Source organism: Oratosquilla oratoria, chromosome 13, assembly GCF_046742065.1.
Source record: "Oratosquilla oratoria isolate Oo_2021 chromosome 13, ASM4674206v1, whole genome shotgun sequence".
NCBI lineage: Eukaryota > Metazoa > Arthropoda > Malacostraca > Stomatopoda > Squillidae > Oratosquilla > Oratosquilla oratoria.
This window is the reverse complement of record NC_134789.1, coordinates 19,071,708-19,094,093: the sequence shown is the minus strand read 5'-3', so window position 1 is coordinate 19,094,093 and position 22,386 is coordinate 19,071,708. Positions and strand designations below refer to the sequence as shown.

Genomic DNA, 22,386 nt, shown 5'->3' with positions numbered 1-22,386 from the left:
ATATCCAGTATATTGAGATCTGTTATATCGAAGGTTTACTGTACACACAAGAGATAGCCAATCTGGAAAAGAGAGAGAACTATAAACAACTATTAAAGAAAAATAACCATGAAAACTGCAAATATCAACAAGCACTTCTCCAAAAAAAAAAATCAAACTTATAACCCCAGAAGATAGAAAAATGGCTAGATACAGAAAATGAAACTTTACACAGATGCCACCCTTCCCTTCAATAAAGATGTAGAAGACAAGAAGTTTAAAAACTGCCACACAGAAAGCACATCTAAGATCTGAAATATCTGCCTAAGGTGCTTCAGCTTAAATGCAATGAAGGCCTTTCAGCCACTCAAGGCTGTACAGCAAAATTCCAACAATCAGGAAGATAGCACATGTAGTCTGATATTAAAACTAAAATGCCAGAAAATCCAGCATCCTACAGACTATTTTCATTGTTACCCACCATTCCCAATCTGATGGAAAGACTAATTGCAGAAAAGAAATCACAACTACCGGTAATCTGCCCATTTCCCTAAACAAACTTGGAGAGGTCTACTCCAGTATCATGCTTCTTACAAACATCACTCAATTAATGTTGGAGAGATTTAAAAAACTACTACCAGAAAGAATTGTTATGGTGGCAGTAGGCATAAACAAGGTATTTGATAAAGTTCCCAGACACACAAAAATAGATCATAGCCATGACATCCAGAACAGTGATAGAAATTGGCTCACAAACTTCTTAGCTGGTGAACAGTGCAGAATAATTAATAATTTTAAAGTAACCATGTTTCTGGGACCAGAGGACTGTTCAATGAAGTCTTCAAAGAAGCAATACTCAACCTCTTCATAAGAACATAAGAATGGAAGAGACTACAAGAGACCATAAGGCCTATAGTAGGCAGTTCAATGTCCATTACCACCTATCATCCTCATCCATAAAGTTATCTAAACTCTTGAAACAACTAGTAGTTTCAGTGCTCACTGCATGGTTACTAAGTCTATTCCATTCATTAACCACTCTATTGGTAAACCTGTTTTTGCATAGTTCCCTCTTAAATCTGAATTTGTCCAATTTAAATCCATGACTACAAGTTCTGCCCCGTTATCTTGATATGATGACCTCGTCTGTATCACCCTTGTTAAAGCCCTTAACCTATTTGAATACCTCTATTAGATCACTCCATACTGCATCTTTCCAGAAAGTCTAAGTTTAGGTGCCTAATCCTGTCTTCGTAAGGTAGATATCTGAGCTCATGTATCATTTTTTTCATTCTCCTCTGTACTGATTCTAGTGAATTAATATTCATTGCATAGAACAGAAACCAAAACAGTATTGCATAGTCAAAGGTGGCTCCAACTATTGCCAGATAATTGAATAAATACATTCAATTTTTGTTTGTAACTGTCGTAGCAGTAAATTGTAATGCCCTGGCAGTAATGCACTGTTTCCTGGATTTAAGGTCAGGACTCACTAGCACTCCCAAGTTTGTTTCACATTCTGTTTTCTCTCAAAAGGTGTATTCTAAGCAATACCTGTTTACTGGGTTGTGTTAACCTACATTTGACACACTGTACTTTGAGCTTCTCACACCAGATCCAGACTATAACACCAAAGCTCTTACCCATGCAGATGAATGGACAATAATCCAACGGAGTAACTACAAAATAGCTGCAAAAACATCCCCACTTTCTTCTTCTTCCTTTTTTTTTTTCTTTCTTTCTTTCTTTCTTTCTTTCTTTCTTTCTTTCTTTCTTTCTTTCTTTCTTTCTTTCTTTCTTTCTTTCTTTCTTTCTTTCTTTCTTTCTTTCTTTCTTTCTTTCTTTCTTTCCCTGTTGCACATCTATTACTGAACCAATACTTTTTTGTGCTTCTTTCCCACTCAGCATGTATTTTTCTACCCAGGTTTTGTAATTTATTTAGGAATATTTTCCATTTCTTTGTTTTTTTTTTAGTCTTATTGAACTCCCTCCAATCCACTTCACAGTATTTTCTTAGTTTTTCAAAGTTAGTCTTTGGATAGTATCTTCTTTGTCACTGTATTTTCTGTTATTTCTGTCTTCACTTCGAGCCTAAATTCAAGGACCACATGATGACTCAAAAACAATCAGGCACCATTTAATGTTTTCACCTCAAGTTCTCTGGTTAGAATAAAATCCCATTGTATTTGTGTATTTTTGCCACTTTATTGTGTTGGTTCATTGTGTGATGTGATTACATCAGAGTTGATTTGAGTTTATGGGTAGGCTAATTCTGTGTTGATAGTATTTCACTGCTGGGTGATGGTCTTAATGCAGTTTTGTCAGTGTGGTTCTTGTTTGTTTTGGAAGGGATTTCCCAGATGGTCTGAAGGATGGGGGAGCTAGGCAAACTATAGAGATAAGGGGTTGGTCTTTTTTTTTTTTCTTTTTTTTTTCCTCCTCTCTCTCTATCTCTCTCTCTCTCTCTCTCTCTCTCTCTCTCTCTCTCTCTCTCTCTCTCTCTCTCTCTCTCTCAAGTGTGCAGCCCCTAGGTAGCACAGTACAATGATATAACAAATGGAATAGATAGCCATGCGAACTTGTTTGCTAATGATGCCATGCTCATAATCAGTCAATCAATTCATTGCTCCAGGCTTCTGATTAGAAAGAGCCACCAGGTTTTTCCACAAGTCACTCAAAGAGATATTGAGGTGAATAGGCTGAGCTGCTTGATGAGAACCTTCAAATCAGAGATGGAAATTCTCGATAGAGGCAACTTATTAAAATGGGACAGAAGAGGAACAAGAGGACACAAAAAGAAACTAAAGAAAGACTGTTACAGAAGAGACCTGAAAAAAAAATAGCTTCCCACACAGAGTGATTGATGTCTGGAACAAACTGAACAGAGAAACAGTGAATGCCAGAACTATACACAATTTTAAGAATAAACTGGATGTGGAGAGATACAAAAACGGGTTACTACGATCATAGCTCTCATCCCGTAAAATACAACTAGGTAAATACTAAAAAATAAGCAGCTACCGGCAAGGCCAACACTGCATGATCTGTAACTGTCCCAATAATGTCGAGGCAGTGGGTGCATATATCCTTTCATCCCTGAAGGTGTGGCCCAAGACAGATCTTTGTATCTATGTACGTGGCATTCAGATGAGTATATCAGGTTGATACTAGCCTTGTAACCTGCACTCGTAAAAGTCACCAAACCCCACAGGAGGCTGAGGTGATGCACATGAGGTATGAGCACACCAAAAATGGCCCAAGATGAATCTCTGCCTGGCTCTCCATGTGTCAGAAACATTCTTTCCTTCTCTGAGAACAATCAGCTACCCGTTTTCCCAGCTGAACCCAGGAGACAAAATTGATATAGTGGCTGTATGAAGTGAGGAGACTAGGCAGCAGTAAGGGGAACCTGTTACTAGTCAGGCCACAGTAGCAGAAGGCAATTATAGCCAGTCATTTAGGTTATTCCAATTGACAAGTGCATGATGTTGGTGTGATTAAAGCACAATTTTGGGCCTTACTTATATTGCAATGTGTAATCCTGTGTACTTTAGGCATATGAACTTTAAGAGAAGGTCATGTTTTTTGTAAGCTTGATTCCATAGTTGACAAGTGATTGACATAAGACACACTTGTTCTTTTGGGTGACTTCAATGCCATGACTGACACTGACAGAATTGGTTATGTTGGCGGGCTGCTTTTTTTTTTACAAGATATGTTTGCGAGTAATTTCATAAATGTGTAAGTGACCAAAAGTATGTTCATATGATGTGATTGCTTGTGTATGTGTGTACCTGTGCTGGCATGTGGGTATATTTAGATTCACATTGAGTACTGTAAAAATGTGCAATTTCCAAACACTTAACTTTTTTTCTCTCTCACTCCCAGTTGCTTAACCTTAACTCACTTTATGTAACCTCTTCACTGCCATACAGCTTTATTAAGTACATGGAGCATCACTGTATCAAAGCTCTCAATTACCTCCTTTGGTACAATGATGTATTTTCAGATTTTTTCTAATCAGCCCCGGCAATGTCACTGTATTGAACAGGTTGATGTATTCCCAGTACAGCTTATCCTCTACATTATTTGGTGTTTTATCATCCTCAGTACTTAACTTCTTGAAAGGTTTTTCTAATTGGGTACTTGGGATTTCCTGTGGCATTCTATTGCCAGTTTGGTAATGTTGACCTGGAACCCTATAATCACTTCTATATGTCTTGATAAGAGTTGTTTGTCTTTGTATAGATACCTATATAAGTACATGTGTGTATGTATATATGTATATTTATATATTGTGTGTATATATATGTATATATAAATATATGGATATATATATGTGTTTGTATTTATATATATATATATATATATATATATATATATATATATATATATATATATATATATATTGTATGTATTTAAGGCCCTTTCCATCCCAAAGAGGTTGGCCAAGTCAAAGCACACACAAAACCCATTCAACCACCTATCTCAGCAGTGTCCAATCTTTCAAGGCACTAATCACTTTCATGAATTTCTCGTTTCTACATTCTGTACATAGTTCCTTGTTCACTTTCTTTGGGACTGACAGTATGCGCCTGCATGTGGGGGACCCACAGAGTAGACACTGGAGGGGCATCAATTCCTTGCCACTTGTTTCCAAAGCCCATCAATACCCTCACCTCTCAGAGATGGCACACAGTGTCTGGTGTGGGCATAAGGTCTATCCCAACTTCTCTTTGCTACCTTGTTTTCCCACGTAAGGTCAGACAAGCAGCAACTTCTCTCTTCTTATTAGGTGGTGGTTTAAGAACAGTCACACACTTCACGTAATGTAGATTATTGCTACGTTTCTGAGAGAGCCCAGAAACTGTTGCCCACTGTCATGGGGTTGTGGGTTTTCTGTTTCAAGAAACCCGAGGCAATAGTGAGTGGTGCTGGTGTCTGTCCTTCACTACTGCATTTAGGGTGAAGTTCCCCTTTCCTTATCTTATACTTACAAATGATATTTTGTCATAATTTGCAATTTCAATGGTCTAACCTGATTCCTAGCACTACCTGTTTACATTCTCTCCTCTTTAGTTTTTCTAGATGGGGTTTCCGCTAGAACTTGTGTCTTTCTACCCAACATTTTCAATTTTTTTTAGTTGAAATTATTTATTTTTCCCCAAGGTTCATGTATTAAAACTTCATCCTTCAAAGCCCCTTAAAATTTTATTCAGAACATGATCAACCTTCCATGAACTTCAAAGTCGACCTTATGCAGTGTTTTAGTAAAGTGAGTTGACAGAAAACCTAATCACATTGCAAACCAAAGAAAAAGTTTGACAAATATATGAAAATTGATTTCAGGCTTTCAAATACTGGCAGAAACCCTACATAGAAGCGTGTGGCTCATATCTGTAGTTGCTTAAAGCTTTGTACTTATAACAGCAAGCTTTGTTTTTAGTGGCCTCTTGTATAACCATTCTGTTCATCTCAAACATATTCAACTAACACACACTTGCTTTTCAACTGTGCATTCTTGTATATGCTTCTTACTAGATTAGTGTATAAATTGGAACCAAATCAGGTTGCATGAGTATTTTAAGTGTGATTTGTTTACTAAAAAGAGTTTTAGCTGAGTTTTACTTTAAAGTTTGAACTTGTTTATGCTGCTTTGTCTCCCAGAGGAATATGAAGAAATTGCTATTGTTGTTGTTGAGAGTTTAAAGCCGCACAAACCCATGTTTGAAAGATTTTAAGGATTGTCCGCAAAATAGTTCATTGGTATTACTAGAAACTTGTTTAGAATTGGATTGATTAAAATTTAATTAGAAATGTCAATGGATATGTAATTGTTAAGTATGAATAGTATAAAAATAACATGGTATGCATTTTATGAATTAAAGTTTTTCATTCATATGTATTCATTAACTTTCTGATGTGTTCTTGATGGTTTGTCTGTATATAGATGATCATAGTGTTGCTTATTGGGAGCTAAGAAGTTTTAGTTATATGCTGTTAGTCATTAATAACAATGATTTACAGTTGTTTTTATAGATTTACCATGTAATTGAAGTTCAGTGTCCATATCTGAAATATACTAGTAGGGAACCGGTTATAAATCAAAATAGAGAAATAACATGGAGTTTGTGAGGTTTTACAAAAGTAGCTATGTTTAACATTGAACTTGGTGCTTCATATGCTTCAAAGCACATGTTTTTTGTCATCAGGAAAGTAAATGTTGACACCAGAACTAGAAATGATATCAATGATCTCATAGGTACATGAGCGCCAGACGGAAAGGATGAGGACTCGTAGTGAATGGTTCTTGGCCCACTCCCCCCAGCCGTCCCCTCTCACCCCTCTTGAGGTGGAGTGTCAGCCTCATGCAGTCAACATCCTTCGCTCTGAATCCATCAATCGACCCCCGTCAGGTAAAGCACCCAAGATCTCAGAAACTCCAGCTATGGCACTGTCAGCCAATAATGACAAGTTGATCATTACATGGTTAATGTAAATATAAGGTATTGACAACAGTTAAACCAAATGTGCTTGCAGGTGGGGGTAGCAGTGAGAGCATTGGACGAGTAGTACGGAGATCATCGAGCAAGGACAAAGAGAGGCGGTTAGTGCGGCGATCATCGAGTAAGAAGGACAAAGAAAACGGACAGAAGGGTGTGGTAGCCTCCAGGGGTCGCTCATCTAGCACGGAGGTCAAGACGCCAACAACCCACTACGCAGGAGACCACTTAGGTAGTCCACCACGAAGGGTTTTGGCCACAAGTCTAGGGCCAGTGGGCCTCGGGGCACCACCCGCTGGGGCAGATCCAGTAGGGATAGTGGGTGCACTGACGGATCACGACTGTACGGAGACAGACGTACAGCGCGTGCATGTGAGCATCACTTACAAACCGAGAATATGAAGCAAGTTGGCACCCCGTGACCCCAGAATTTCTGGCGTCCAAAAATGCAGAATAAATACGCTTGAGGACGGAGCAGAACAGTGTCTTCTCTCCTCCCTACAAGAGCCACTGCCAGTTGATAAACATAATCGCAACTAAGATTTCTAGCTTATCCACAATCATTTACCACAGGTTGTATCAACCAACCATTTGGAAAAGATTTTTATCTGCAAATCAATTTTAGTGTTCATGCATCAATTCCATTAACTGGATAGTCATTATGATGGCAGTGAGTGTTGAGGGAATGTACAGTAAGCCTATGACTAAATCTTTGATGATCCAGACCTGCAGTCCATTGATTAGCCTCAACATAAGTGCAGCCGTGTAGGCACACTCATTGTAATACTGCCAATCAACCCCCCTAGCATTAAGTACTGTCCACCAAGGCTCTGACATATAAACTGACAGTCACTGGTGTGTGTTATAGTACAAAGAAGCTTGCGGCCTACCACAAGGACAGGTTGTGATACTGTGAAACACATAGTTGGTTTTTGCTAGTCACGCCACCACCAAAGAGAATGTAGAGCCGAATGTTCCAGCCCCTACCTTACTAACCAGCATTCTCCACCTACATAGAATTATTGATATTATTATTGTCATAATTATTCTTATGATTATTGTTATTACCATTTATAGTTATATCATTGCGCTCTTCAAGTACAAGGGATCAAGGCTTTAATAATGACTACTGGTATCATGCAATCTCTCACAGACATGTGCAGAGCAAAAACAACTGGGTTTATATGTGTATATTCACTAGTATACAAGCACATGTATAGTCACACAGAAGAAACATAAACAAAGTTGATCGTGTGAAGAAGGGATCACATGTGTTGGACTCCACTCAGGACAGTTGCGGCTGAAGTGTCATTCCCTCCCTTCCTGGTGGGGCTACAGCACAGTATGGCCACAAAGACACTGTCCGGTTCGGCCCAGTTCTCTTCACAGCTTGGCTTAGACTTCCAATGTGGCACTACTCTTCACAGCTTGCCTGCCTCATCGCTTGTCTGTCTTTTTGCCTTTCTGTCCGCCTAATTAACCATCTGTGAACCTGCCTGCTGCCTGCCTGTTTGTCTGCATGGCAAGATAATTACCCTACAGTGTGTAAACCCTTACGTTCTTCCCTTGAATGCCAAGGGCAGTGGTGGTAAGAAGAGGGTGGCCAAAACATTGTGGAGAGACGATGTTGGGTTGGGTTGGTGCAGGCAAGTAAGACGCATTCCAGTATGGATGTGATTGAACAGATGGTAGGCCACTGAGGCCATAAAGAAATCATTAACCTTGTTACCAAGGTCTTTGGAATGTAGTGTTCTCCTGTATTCCATGATTAATTTAATTAGTAGCCTCAGGGTCCCCGTTGAAGGAACCCCACAGCATTCAGAAAGATGAAGACAGCCACTGGCCAGACCCATAGATCTCCTAGTTGAGACCTTGGGCTCAATCTAGGGATGGAGTGACAGCTCACAGGGCTGCACCCGTAATCAGGGTGAGGAAAGGTGGAGACTTTTGGGCCACCGCCTTTTCCGTGAAAACTGGTCTTAATCTCAGGAGTTTGAAGGGGTCCAGCATTCCAGTGTCTAGACATATTAGGAGTGTGAACAGTGAGAGTTGAGGAACTCTTTAAGACTTGGTGGTGGAAGGAAAGATGTTTATACATTGCTGTTCTTCTGAACTGATGTGATCTCTACTTAGATTACAGATACCAAAAGAGAGACTTCTCTGAAGAGATTGTTAATGTTGGAAAATGAAAAAAAGGGGGGGGGGAAGGCAAAGGCAACTCGAGGTGAAGCCAGAAAGCAAACATTCCTTGGTAATCTGGAGATAGACAATACCAGTGAGGCTCTGGTATCTTTGTGTTTGAGTTTGTCACTTGTCCAGAGGCTTGTTTTATCATTATTATTATTCCCTTTTTGATAATATTTTGTTCTTATGTAAGGCCATCATTATGCAGTGGGTGTAGAAATCCAGAACAGCAAAATCATGTATTATGTATGTGTATATATATATATATATATATATATATGTTCATATATATATATGTACATATATATATATATATATATATGTATATATATATATATATATATATATATATATATATATATATATATATATATATATATATATATATATATATATATATATATATATATATATTATACAGATTTGTTTATGTTCTTGGTATTAGGAACCTCCAAGACTCGGGACTTTCTGATTGTCTTGTTTGGTTGGTTTATGCGAGACCTTTACTTTAGAGTAACAAGAAAAGAGCAGTTCACATTTGGTTTGACTTGCCAAGAGATTTACTCTAACATATACAAAATATGTGTACTTTTATGCATGTGTGTGTGTATTCTGAATATGTATGTATGCATTTGTGTACTATATATATGTATTTGAATTTTTGTGTGTGGCAGTATACAAAGATGCTCTTATGTGTATTACAGCTAGGTAAATGCATCACTTTCACTCACTCATTTATACATACACAGATAAAAAAATTCATGCACACAGCAGAACAGGCATGCATGTGTACAAACACACACGCAGATTGGATGAAATAATAGTGTGTGCAAACACCATACAAGAATTTAAGAACAAACTAGATGTTGTAAGATACAAAGACTGGTCACCACAAGCATAGCTTCCCTTCCTGTATAATACACTTAGGTAAATACACACACATTCATACATGCTTATTCATAAACATCCATGTACACACTAGCTGTCATACTTTCTCTCCATCTCTGCTTCCCTCTTCCTTCCATGCCCCTCCCATCTCCTTACCCTTCCCCTCCCTTTGCACCTTCCTTCCTATTTCCCCCTCTTCTCCTCCCTCCCACTTCCCTCATTCTCTCCTCATCTTCTCCCTCCCCTCACCTTCTCCCATCCCCATTTCTCTCCATTTTCTTCTTCCTCCCTGCTTTCCTTCCTCTTTCTCCTTTCTCCCTTTCCCTTCACCTTCTTCCTCACTCATCTTTATTTGTTTACCAACTTCGGCTTTTGACCCGAGCCAGGTGCCATCCAGATATACTGAATAAGCTGGGTTTACATCATTTCATTGATATTGAAAGGTATGTATGCCATGCATGTAATTGTGGAGAACTATTTACACTAGAGTTCAAAAGGAGGGATGACATGTACATACATACATATACCAAGGCTTTTTCCCCCTTACAAGGGAGGTAGCCAAAAAGGAAAAGGCATAAAATCATTCCCACCCATTCCATCCCTGAATACACTCCACACCCCTCCACCCTCCCTCTTATCTTAGCACCTCCTGAATGACGGGTCATCCCTGCACCTTGTCCACTGCCCTGTAACTACACAAAGAACATTTTGCACCTATGCTGAAAGTCAGCTTGAGTGTGCATGCTGGTTAAAAGGTCATGAAGTCATAAGGAAAGTAGTCATATCCACCTATCTTGTTCAGGGATGGGGTCATTGTATGGAAAGGGTGGGAGTGTTCCAGCTGAAGTCCATAGCTTATAGGCCAGAGGAATAGTGTTCCAACAAGGGAATTTGGTCTTGCCTTTTATGGATGTAGTGGCTACCTCCCTTGTAAGGGGGGAAAAACCTTTGGTATATGTATGTATGTAGTAGGCCTTGGGTACTAAGAAGGGATGTGGTGGGAGCCAGCATTGAAAACAAAATATATATACATAAATAAATGCAAATCTGCATACTCGTGAGTATACACGCATACATTTTCGTACATGTGGAAGTTTTGACAAGCAGACCAGATGTCTTGCACATGTATTGAATAAATGCTCTTAGCATTAATACATAGGTTTTAAAATGAATGCAGCTTTGATGTGATGTGTAAATATGTTGGATATTGAGTTTATAGATATACAATGAATTCAACCTTGTGGATTGTGGTGGTGGTGGTGATGGTGGTGGCAGTAGTTTTAATGAGGAAATGGGTTGTATGGAAAGAGGTAGCAAGTGAAAACACCAACAATGATTAGCACATAAAAGAAATAGCCGCCATTCTCCTTCGTCACCACCCAACAGGTTACATTTACAATTTCAAATAATTGAGCTTACAAACACATGTAAAATGCATCTTTCATGGGATTCTATCCCATTTTCTTTTGTACTAGCACCCTCAGATTATACTTTGTTGTGCCCCTTTGATTGTCACCCGTTTCTTTAGGTTAGCATTCATTCATTCATTCTGATGCCTTCCTTTTGTACTTGATCATGTCCAGTGAATGTCTATCATGGATCAAATCAACATGCATATGCTTTCATTATTTTATATATTTATTATTATTTTTTTAATACTATTATTATTTTCTTTCTTTTTCTGTGTCACTGCTCTGTTTTACTCGAGGGATTCTTTTCATACATGCATTTTTGCATTAACATGTACTAATACGACTTGTTCAGTTTCATTATCATTGTTAAGCATCTTGTCTGGTGTCACCTCACTCCTCCCACACAACCTTTTTCATGTTTCCCATTGTGTGGAAGGGTCATTTAAGCCTTGCAATGCGCAAGGCAACATTAACTCAGAATCAAAACAGGAACCTGTCCCTCATGCCTGCCAAGTATTTACTGCTGACATAGATGGAGCTAAGGGCAAGAAAATGGTCATAAGAAAAATAGAACAATTCTTTCTTACTGTAATAGCATTTTTATGTGGTCATTGGTGACAACATGGGACGCTGTTGATAACTTAAGGTACAAGTGGAGCAATTATTATTATTTTTTTTTTTTTTTCTGTTCCTTTCTTCTTCTTTTGACTCCAAGCCTTTTTGAAAAACAAAGGTGGAATTTGCAGGGAGTCAAGGTCCCCATACGTCCATCAGCAACCATGGGTCAAATGGTAGGAACTCATTGACCTGGTACGTCCGAAAACATTTAGGGTCAGCTTGTTGGAAGAAGACATACCAGTACAAGATTGAATATGGTAAATGTAAGGGCAAGAAAAAAAAAAAAAAAAATGTCAACCTTGTATTACCTTCAGATTGGATGGTGAGCAAATAAATCAGTTGAACAACACTGCAGTTAAGTAGCAGGTCATCTGCAGTGTTGCTTGAGTTTGGCAGGGAAAATTGCAATAGCTGTTGACAGGCTTACAGAGCTGTTACTCAAGATGAGTATGAGTAGCTGCAGCTGAAGAAGAGAGGAAACGTCTGTCAAAGTGTGGAGGTTGTGGCGCCTTGATGTCTTTGGCGCCCCAAGTTTTGTACTGCGGTCACAGCATCCGACACCGCACTATTAAGTTGAAATGCAGACTCAAAATTTCTCATTGGATCAAAACCCAACAAAATTTATGGAATTTGCAGCAAGCATGTCATGGATGTGCAATGTGGGAGGGAAGATAAAAAAAAACAAAACAAAAAAAAAAACAAAAAAAAAAAACATAAAATTCCTGGGCTTATCATATTAGATGTTACAACTTTCTTTCCATCTCTGGTCTCTCAAGCTGTGATTTTCAGTCTTGAACATGTTTTCAAATGTTGCATGTTTATCGACACTGTATTAGTAGTGAAGCTTATTTGTAGCATTTTGTATGTGGTATGTGCAGTAGTGGATGCACCAGGTAATTGGTGGGACGGGGCTGTATTGTTCCATCGCTTTAGTCGAGGGATCCAGCCGAAGGAGCCATCCTCCTTCTGCTGATCCTGTTATGACTGGTCATCTTGTCAGTACCAAGCAGGTGCTGGTAGAAAGTGCCAAGGCTGCCCTTCTCTGGGCACTATGTCCTCCTACAGGATAGGGTTGTACATGTGAAGTCCATAGGAGGGCAGCTTCAGGCTGTGATGGAATGTCTACTGGAGAAGGACCTACCCTTCAGGCTGGGTGACCTCCATCAGGGCTCAGGGAGGTCACCCATCTCAGCGCCAAGGTTCTTCCCCAGCCAGCCCCCTATACCCAACATGCCCTTGTGCTGTCCACTTCCTCTTCCACCATTTTGTAACTTGTACTCATAGTTTTGCATTTTTAATTGTATGTACACTTGATTCTGTACTTGATATGCTTTTTTAAATTATTGGTGAACTTGAATAAATGAAAAATTTTTGCTGAATTGTTTTATTTTGTAATTTGTTGAACCCTGGAAAATATGTAGTGACCTGTATGGCAACAGAAACCAAAACACATTAAAAAGAAAAAGAAACAATTCAAGTGTAGGCCCTTTGAGCACCACAGCGGATTTTATTTTTTTTCTGGTTAAGGTCAAGCTGGCTGAGCGGGTTAGGGCGTCGTTATTTGCAGAGAAGGTCGAGGGGATGGTGGTTCGAATCCTGCCACCGGCGAAGTTGAACGAAAGGCATGGTTCATTTAATTCCATGCTACAAAGTCCTCTGTAAGGGGCACTGTCCTAGCCTTCCAATGGGAGGAGTTTGCGACGTTAAACCATGTAATCATCATCAAGGTCAGGTAATCTTGCAGCTAAGAGGCGAGCTTTGTCCTGAAGGAATCTCAACTTAAAGACCACCAATTGGCAGGAATCTGCTCCATCAGGTGCACAAAAGTGGACTTCAGCTCGAACAAAATCCATGAGATGTGTAATGTGGAATGATTCCAATGACAAACTTCAGATCTTGTTTTGGGGTGCAGCCAGATCATCTTGTTCAGAAGAGCTGACTTAGAACTGTAGAAGACCCATCCACCTGCCTGTGTGGTAGTTCCCCCTTACATTACAATGCATTCTTCTAGAATGTCTTACCTACACAATCTCCTTTAATAACCTCATACTCCCCCACCAATGTCACATGTTTAGAGAATAAAATAATGTGCAAATCCTCCTCCCAAAAATAAGGTTATGGTGGGAATGGGCACAGCCAGAAATATAATTCCAGGAGGGAGACATAACTCCCTCCATGCATAAATTCAAATATCTGTCTCCTAAATCAAATTGTCTTAAGTGTACAGAAGATTTTCTGTTCAGAATTGCACAATCTTTTAGTTCTCCAAACATAATATATACTGAGTATTACACCATGTATTAAGTTTGTATTAAACAATCAAGATTCATAATTCTATCTTGAACACAGAAATTTAAGAGCTGAGTGGAGGTTCCTCCCACTGATTGGGGATATGAGTGAAGTAGAAACTCAGGAGCTTATCAATGATGAAATTGGATGGGGTAAAAGGGGCATTGGGAAAGAGGGAAATGTTGAAGAAAGGGAGAAGACAGAAGATAGGGGTGAGTGGAGAATGGTTGTATATAAGTGATGCTGTGATGCATGGAAGGTAGGGGGTGAGAGAGTATGTGTGAATGATATTTTGATGCAGCTCGAAGGGATTTCTCCCTGCCTTCTCTTTTTCTGCATGAGGGCGTGGTCACCGATTAAGTGAAGCATCCTTGCTGTGGATGTGCTGTGTTTTGCTGCATATCCATATCATTTATATATATGGCAAACATTAAAGGAGCCAATACAGAGCCTTGCGGGATGTCACTCTTCACATCTTCCCAGTTTGAATTTTTTCTCTAAGTACCACTCTTTTTTTCTTCCAATTAAGAAACCCTTCATCCATTCCAGCAGCTTACCTTGTATTCCTCCTATCATTTCAGTTTTTCTTACTAACTTTTTATGTGGTATCTTAAGGAATGCCTTCTGCAAAACCAAGTAGGCGCAATCTGCCCAGCCATCTCTTTCTTGTATTCTCTCGATTAATCTCGAGTAAAAGCAAATTAGGTTTGTGGTACACAATCTTCCACTCCTAAAGCCAAATTGTTTAGGGTTTGCCATTTTATTTTCCTCCAAGTGTTTGGTCCTTTTATTTCTGATGGCTGTTTCACATATTTTTGCTACTGTGCTTGTAAGGGATACTGGTCTGAAATTTGTAGGATCTTCCCTATTTCCTCCTTTATATATTGGTACTATGTTTGCATCTTTCCAATCTTGCGGTAGTTTTCCTTCTTTGAGTGAGAAATCTATTATCTTGTATAGTTTGTCTGTCAGTTCATCTATACACTCTTTCAGTATCCAATTTGCAATTCCATCTGGTCCATGCGATTTCCTGACATCTAGGTTTGTTATTTGATCTTTTATTTCTTTTTGTGTTACCTTTATTTCTTTCATTTTGAGTGATCTTTCTTGTTTTCTGTCTTCCCAAAATTGTGAGCTCTCAATTGTAAAAACAGACCTGAAATGTCTAATCATAACTTCTGCCATTTCTGTGTCATCTATATATTCTTTATCTCCACGCAATTTCACTATTTCGTGTTTATCCTTTAGTTTTTCATTTATATATCTGTAAAAGAGTAGGTTGATCCTTACATTTGTCTACGATATCTTTTTCATAATTTCTTTTTTCTTTCCTGCGTATATTCACATATTCATTTCTAAGTTTTATATATGTTTGCCATTTGGATTTTTTTTTTTTTTTCCATCTTTTCCAGGCTTTGTCTCTTCTATCTTTAGCCTCACTGCACCTTTTGTTAACACTTTATATAAATCTCTTTTTGTTTATTTTTTGGTACATATTTGCCAATTCCTTCCTTGTACTTTTCTTCGAATATGTTCCATTTGTCTTCCATCTTTGTTTCCTCTTTTGAGAATTTGTCCCAGTTAGTGTTTGTGAATTTTTTTCCTAGTTTTTCAAAATCCTTTTTGTTGTACATTAATCTTCCTTATCTATGTTCTGTTCTTTTAACTCAAAATCTATTAGTATATGGTCACTCTTTCCAATTGGTGTTTTATACTCCATTTTGTTCACAATATCTGGTTCAGAAGTTAATATTAATTCTAGTTTCGACAGTTCCTCATTGTTTCTATATGTAGTATTCTCCTTAACCCATTGTGTTAGGGTATATTCAATGGTCATATCTAGTAGGATGTTGCTCCAATGATCTTCTCCCCCTTTTACTATCATTTCTTCCCAGATTATATCCTTTGCATTAAAATCGCCCATGATTACTGTTTCCACCCTTTTTCAGTAACTCATTTGGCACAATCATTGTGTCTTCCAGTAATTTAGAATGTGTGTGTTATTTTAATTTTTCATATATGTATATAAATCTTTTTAATTATCTTTATTTTATTTTATTGATTTACTGTATTTTTATTCATTCACTGAGACTGCATACCACTACACCACGCGAATATTGTTGGGGAATTGTTTATTCATTGTCACGGTATGGGTGTGGCGTAGCAGTTAGTGCCCTTGCCAAGTGATACCGAGTATCGTAGTTCAGGGTCGAGTACTGTGATGAGCCTCTTAAATCCATTTGTCATAAATTTACAACTTGTCGGATGGCTCGCCTGAATAAAGAATAGCTGAAATTGAGGCTATATACTGCTATAACTCGCGAATGTCGTCGGGGAATTGTTCTTTCGGATTTGAACGATGGTCATGGCCTAACGGTTTTCGTTCTAGCAATGTGGCAACAAGTAGCACGATCAAGGGTTCGAGTCTCAGTAGCGGGACTTTTAAAATATATCCATATATAATAATAATGATAATAATGTTTATTTGGCAAAGATTCATTATACATGAAGTGCAGATAATGACAAGAACATAGTTCGAAATAATAATTGCAAATGCCGAGGATAACACAAAAAAGCATGTAAGCATGTCCTCGTTAGATTGTTTTTCTACACTAAGTTACACAGACATACGTAGAGGGTTAAGGGGACCGGAGACAGTTATGAGTAATACCAATTAGTACACACATGACACATAAACATTATTATAGTTTTGCTAATATTACTAAAATGTTCGAAACACGAAGGATATTAAAAAAAAAAAATGAGCACCATCACAATAGGGAACATTGCAAGCAAAGGAACAACAAAATAATGTTAAATGGTAACAAAACAGAATGAGTACCATATCAGAGTAGTACCATTAATGACATACTACATTATTCTACAGCTGTATCAACATGTTATAGTGAATGCTACATTGCAGCTAGGGTCACCTATTAATTAATTCTAAATTTTACCTGTACCCCATAGAAATGTGATATAAGTGTAAAAGAAGGAACCAGGGAGGAAAGAGCTGAGGAGAGCATTACAGTAGGGAGTATGTAAAGATAAAAGAAGAACGAATGACGACGAACACGAATAGAGTAGGGAAGAGGGAAGATGAAAAGACCGAAAAGGGGGATGAGGGGAAGGAAGAGAGGTCTAGTAGTGGGAATATGGAAGGAGAAAATTTGGATGTGGAAGAAGAAAAATTGGCTGAAATGGAAGAGATGAAGAAATTATAATTGTAGTGGAAAGGAGGCTCGTGCATAGGAACGGGAGAGGGAAATAAGAGAGTGAAGATGAGGAAGGGAAGGGAAATGAGAGTGAAAATGAGGAAGGAAAGTGAGAGAGTGAAGGTGAGGAAGAGAAGGGAAATGAGAGAGTAGAAATTAGGAAGAGAAGGAAAGCGAGAGAGTGAAGATGAGGAAGGATAGGGAAATGAGAGTGAAAATGACAAGGGAAGGGAAGTGAGAAAGAAGATGAGAAGGGAAGGGAAATGAAAGAGTGAAAATGAGGAAGGGAAACGAGAGAGTGAAATGACAAAGGGAAGGGAAGTGAGAGAGTGAAAACAAAGAAAAGGCAAGGGTGTTGAGACAATATGAAAAGAAAGCGTCTGGCAGGAAGTGAGAGCGTGTCAGGAAGAGTGAAAGGAAAGGAAAGAGAAAAGGGAAAGAAAAGAGTTACGGAAGGGGATGTTTGAGAAAGGAAAAGAGGATGTGGGAGATAGGTGGAGGTAATCAGCGAGGTACGGGGCAGAAAGGGACGGTAAAATTTACAATGTGGACGGCGACCAACCCAAAGTGACGAAAGGGTTAAATGGTATAAAAACAAAAGTGGCGAGAAGAGCGTATTTTCGACGACGTACCGAAGAAGGGAGACGAGGCGGGGTGGGGGGTGGGAGTGAGGATGATCCGTGATAATGGATGGGTCACATAAAGAATTGTCACCCCAGAACACCCACATGAAGAATCGTCACCCCATGAGATCCCACCTGAAGAATTGTCACCCCAGTACGCCGAATATCAACAATGGAATAAATATTAGGTTAGGTTGAATGAGGGTTGTGCTTGTCATGAACTTACACAACCCAAGAATCGTAAACCCAGGATGGCCCACATGAAGATTTGTCACCCTGTCGAAGTCTGGGGTGACGATTCAGCATTAACGGCTAAAGGGGGTATTACACTGGGCAGCTTCCACGGGCTTCACCAGCGCCGACAGTTGAGTGTTCGTTTGAGTAAAAACGACTTTGGTTACAAGATTCCATTTCTTAGATCTCCAAATATCAAGTAATATCTTTCCGTCACATATATAGCAAAGCTGAATAATGAACTAATAGATTGTAAACCTAGACGAATGTTAGACACACTGTAGAAATGTTCTTAGAGAAGTCTAGAATTCTGTAAGCTAAATCATATTCTAGTTAATTAAATGAAGATTGGAGGTAGGAGGATGTGGAAGGACAAATAGCCCAGTGTGATAACCCCTAAAGAGAAAGCGTGACAATAAGGACCAGTGACGGTTTGTGTGAAAGAAAACGGAGACGACGACGACAGAGGAGAAAAAAGAAACTAACGGTGATATTCTTAAAAAAAAAATAAAAAAAAATCCTCATATAAATCTTATGTAAATCCTTGGAAGGGAAAGATATAAGGAACGAGTTTTTTTTTTTTTTTTTATAAGAATACCACCGTAAGATTCTTATAGTAGTATTAAAAAACATATATATCTTATATAAATCTTTGGAAGGGAAAGATTTATATAAGTAAATCTTTTTTTAAGAATACCACCGTAAGATTCTTATGGTAGTATTCTTAAAAAAATCTTTCCCTATAAAAATATTTTCCTTCCAAGGATTTATATAAGATTTATATAAATAAATATTTTTTTAAGAATACCACTGTAAGGAAGTGAGAAGCTCGGAAATAAAAGAGGAAATGGACACGGGATATATGTAAATCTATTGTACCCAGCCCGTTTCCTTCAGCTGACAGGGCAAACACAAAGTACACACACGTACATTCACGCATAAACAAATGCAAATACGTATACACATACCCGTATATAAACATACAATACATAGATATGCACATAAATACATGTAAACACACACACAGTCAAAATGCAGAATGCAAGTTAGGAAAAAAAATACATGGAAGAGACAAAAGTGGAAGAGAAATGGGATATCTTAATGGATGATTACAATGAAAGGGTAAATAGGCATGTACTAAGACAGAAGCTAGAGAGAGTGTACATCAAATGCTGGTTCAACAAAAGATGCAGCGAGGCAAAAGATAGAAGGGACAGAGCTTGGAAAAGATGGTGAAAAGATAAAAAAGAAAAAATAATAAATAAACTGGAAAATGGCAAGTATATATAAACTATAGAAATGAGTATGTTTAAGTGCGAAGAGATGAAAAGGACATTATAGATATATGCAAAGAGCAACCCAAACTATTCTATCGATACGTGAATGGTAAACTTAAAAATAAACAGGAAATGGTGAAACTACGCCAAGGGAATATAGAATACACAGAAGAATTAGAAATGGCCGAAGTCATGAATAATCACTTCAAGTCTGTTTTCACTAGAAAGCACAATATTGGGACGAAGGAAATGAAAGGCGATCTCCCCCCCATGAGCGAGATAATAACAAAAAGAAATAATAGAACATCTATCAAACCTTGACGTCAGGAAATCACATGGCCCGGACGGAATTGCAAATTGGATTCTGAAAGAATGCAAAGAAGAACTAACGGACAAAATACATAACATAATAAGTTGCTCACTTAAAGAAGGAAAAATACCAAAAGACTGGAAAAAATGCTAACATTGTACTAATATATAAAGGAGGAAACAAGGAAGAACCAACTAACTATAGGCCGGTCTCACTAACAAGCACTATAGCCAAAATTTGAGAGAAAATAATCAATAATAGATGGGTAAAACACCTGGAAGATAATAACATAATAAATCCAAGACAATTTGGGTTCAGACAAGGAAGATCATGTACAACAAACTTAATGTTTTTACTCTAGATTAATAAACATAGTGCAAGAAAGGAATGGATGGGCTGATTGTGCCTTCCTGGACTTACGATTTTTTTTGACAAAGTACCACACAAAAAATATTTAAAAACTGGAACATATAGGAGGGATACAAGGGAACCTACTAAAATGGATGGAGAACTTCCTGATTGGTAGAAAGATGAGAGTAGTGCTCAGAGAAAAATATTCAGGTTGGAAAGAGGTGATCAGTGGAGTTGCGCAAGGATCTGTATTGGCTCCAATAATGTTTGCTATTTATGTGAATGACATGGATGATGATGTGCAATGTTACATGAACTTCTTTGCAGACGACGCCAAACTGTTAAGGAAAGTAAAAACTGAAAAGGATTGCGAATCACTACAGGAAGATCTGAATAAGGTATGGAACTGGAGTCAGAAATGGGACGTGGACTTCAATATTAACAAGTGTAGCATAATGGAGTTTGGAAAAAGTAAAGATAGAATATCAGGACAAAATAAAATTGGAACCAAGGAGGTAAAGAAGGAAAGATCCGAAAAAGATTTGGGTGTTATTATCTCAAACGACTTGTCCTATGATAAACAGATAAACAAAATTGTCGGAGAATCCCATAACTTGCTAAGATCAATAAAAGTGGATTTACATATTTGGACGAAGAAATTATTAAAAAAAAATATTGGTCACACTGATAAGGCCTAGACTAGAATATGCGGCGACATTGTGGTCACCCAGTACCAAAAAGAATATAAAGAAAATAGAAAGAATCCAGAGAGCAGCAACAAAAATGCCACTTGCATTTGCAAACTTGTCATATGAGTAGAGATTGGCTAAACTGGAGTTACCGACTCTGGAGCAAAGAAGAGAAAGAGGTGACCTACTGACCATCCACAGAATCATGAAGGGCATAGAAATACTCGATAGAGAGGACTTGTTAAACTGGGACAAGAGAAACACAAAAGGACATAGAAAGAAAATAAAAAAAACATAGCTACAGAAGAGATCTGAAGAAAAACAGTTTTCCACATAGAGTGGTGGACACTTGGAACAAACTGGACGAAAAAATAGTGTGCGCAAAAAACATTCATGAGTTTAAGAGCAAACTAGACACTACGAGATACAGAGGCGGGACCCCACGAGCGTAGCTTCCCTTCCCGCAAAATACAACTAGGTAAATACACACACACACACGCATACGTGTGTGTGTGTGTGAAGAAAGTGGAAAAAGAAAAAAATGGGTCTAGTTCCGAGTTTATTCCTGACCGGTTTCGCCCTAAGCTTCTGAAGAAGTCATTTATACCCCCTATTCTGGTGTGCCGGTGTGACATATGGACACTGAATACTGACTTAAAGAAAGGTCTCGATCTGTACCGAGCGTCTTTTGAGAATCGTGGGGCATTGCTGGAATGACTTCGTATCAAACCAGAGACTGTACTGTGAGACTCAGTCTAGGCCAGTTACCTTCAGTATAAATCGTGAACGTCATATATATATATATATATATATACACATATATATACTCGTATATATGTGTGTGGGGGGGCATCATGTGGCATGTTTGCCTTGGAGGAGACGATGAGGACGCAACACAGAATTCGTGGCTGGGTGCGAGGTGATCGGACTTGTCGAAAGTTGTTTGAGGAGGGAAGGGTGGCTGCATGGGAGCTTGCTTGGAGAGACCGTGGGGACTGGTGCTGGTGTATGAAGTAACGCGCCTCCTGGTGTATGTTACCCCAATGGATATGTATATATATATGTATATATATATATATATATATATATATATATATAATATGTATATATATATGTATCTATATATATACATATATATATAAATATATAAATATATATATGCATATAAACATATATATACATAAATATACATATACATACATATATATTTATACGTATATGTATATATATACATACATATGTACATACATACATATACCAAGGCTTTTTCCCCCTTCCAAGGGAGGTAGCCAAAAAGGGAAAGGCATAAAAACACTCCCACCCATTTCATCCCTAAATACACTCCACACCCCTCCCACCCTTCCTCTCATCTGAGCACCTCCTGGATGACGGGTCATCCCTGCACCCTGCCCACCGCCCTGGGTCAGAAGCAGTGTCGCAAGACACAGTACATCCACAGCAAGGCCGCTTCATTTAATCGGCGACCCCCCCTCTCCGTCCCCCTTTGCATATAAGGCGAGGACGGGGGAGAAATCCCTTCGGGCTGCGTCAAAATTTACTCACACATACTACCCCACCCCCCACCCCCCCGCCCATTCCTCCTCATGCAGTCACAACATCATCCATATACAACCATTCTCCACTCACCTCTGTCTTCCGTCCTCTCCCTTCCTTCCTCAACAGACATTCCCCTCTTCCCCAAAGCCCCCTTCACCCCATCCATCCACCTCATCCTAGGACGTCCCCTCATGTTCACTCCCTCCACATCTGCCTTCCATACCTCTTTTACTAGTCTTTCTTCACTCATTCTTTCC

General features: G+C 38.6%; 1 protein-coding gene across 8 annotated transcripts in view; it reads left to right on the top strand.

Moving 5' to 3' along the window:
- The window catches only part of LOC143032326 (uncharacterized), an 80,471-nt gene extending 67,514 nt beyond the window's left edge, over positions 1-12,957 (top strand). For 7 of the 8 annotated variants that reach the window (XM_076196878.1, XM_076196877.1, XM_076196876.1 and 4 more), the window contains 2 exons: positions 6,242-6,395; positions 6,520-12,957. In XM_076196878.1, the coding sequence (XP_076052993.1) occupies positions 6,242-6,395; positions 6,520-6,884 (519 nt within the window). In that variant the 3' untranslated portion in view covers positions 6,885-12,957. Of the gene's footprint in view, positions 1-6,241; positions 6,396-6,519 lie in introns of those variants that run through there. The other variant, XR_012967101.1, reaches the window with a different exon arrangement.
- The last annotated feature ends 9,429 nt before the right edge of the window (positions 12,958-22,386 follow it).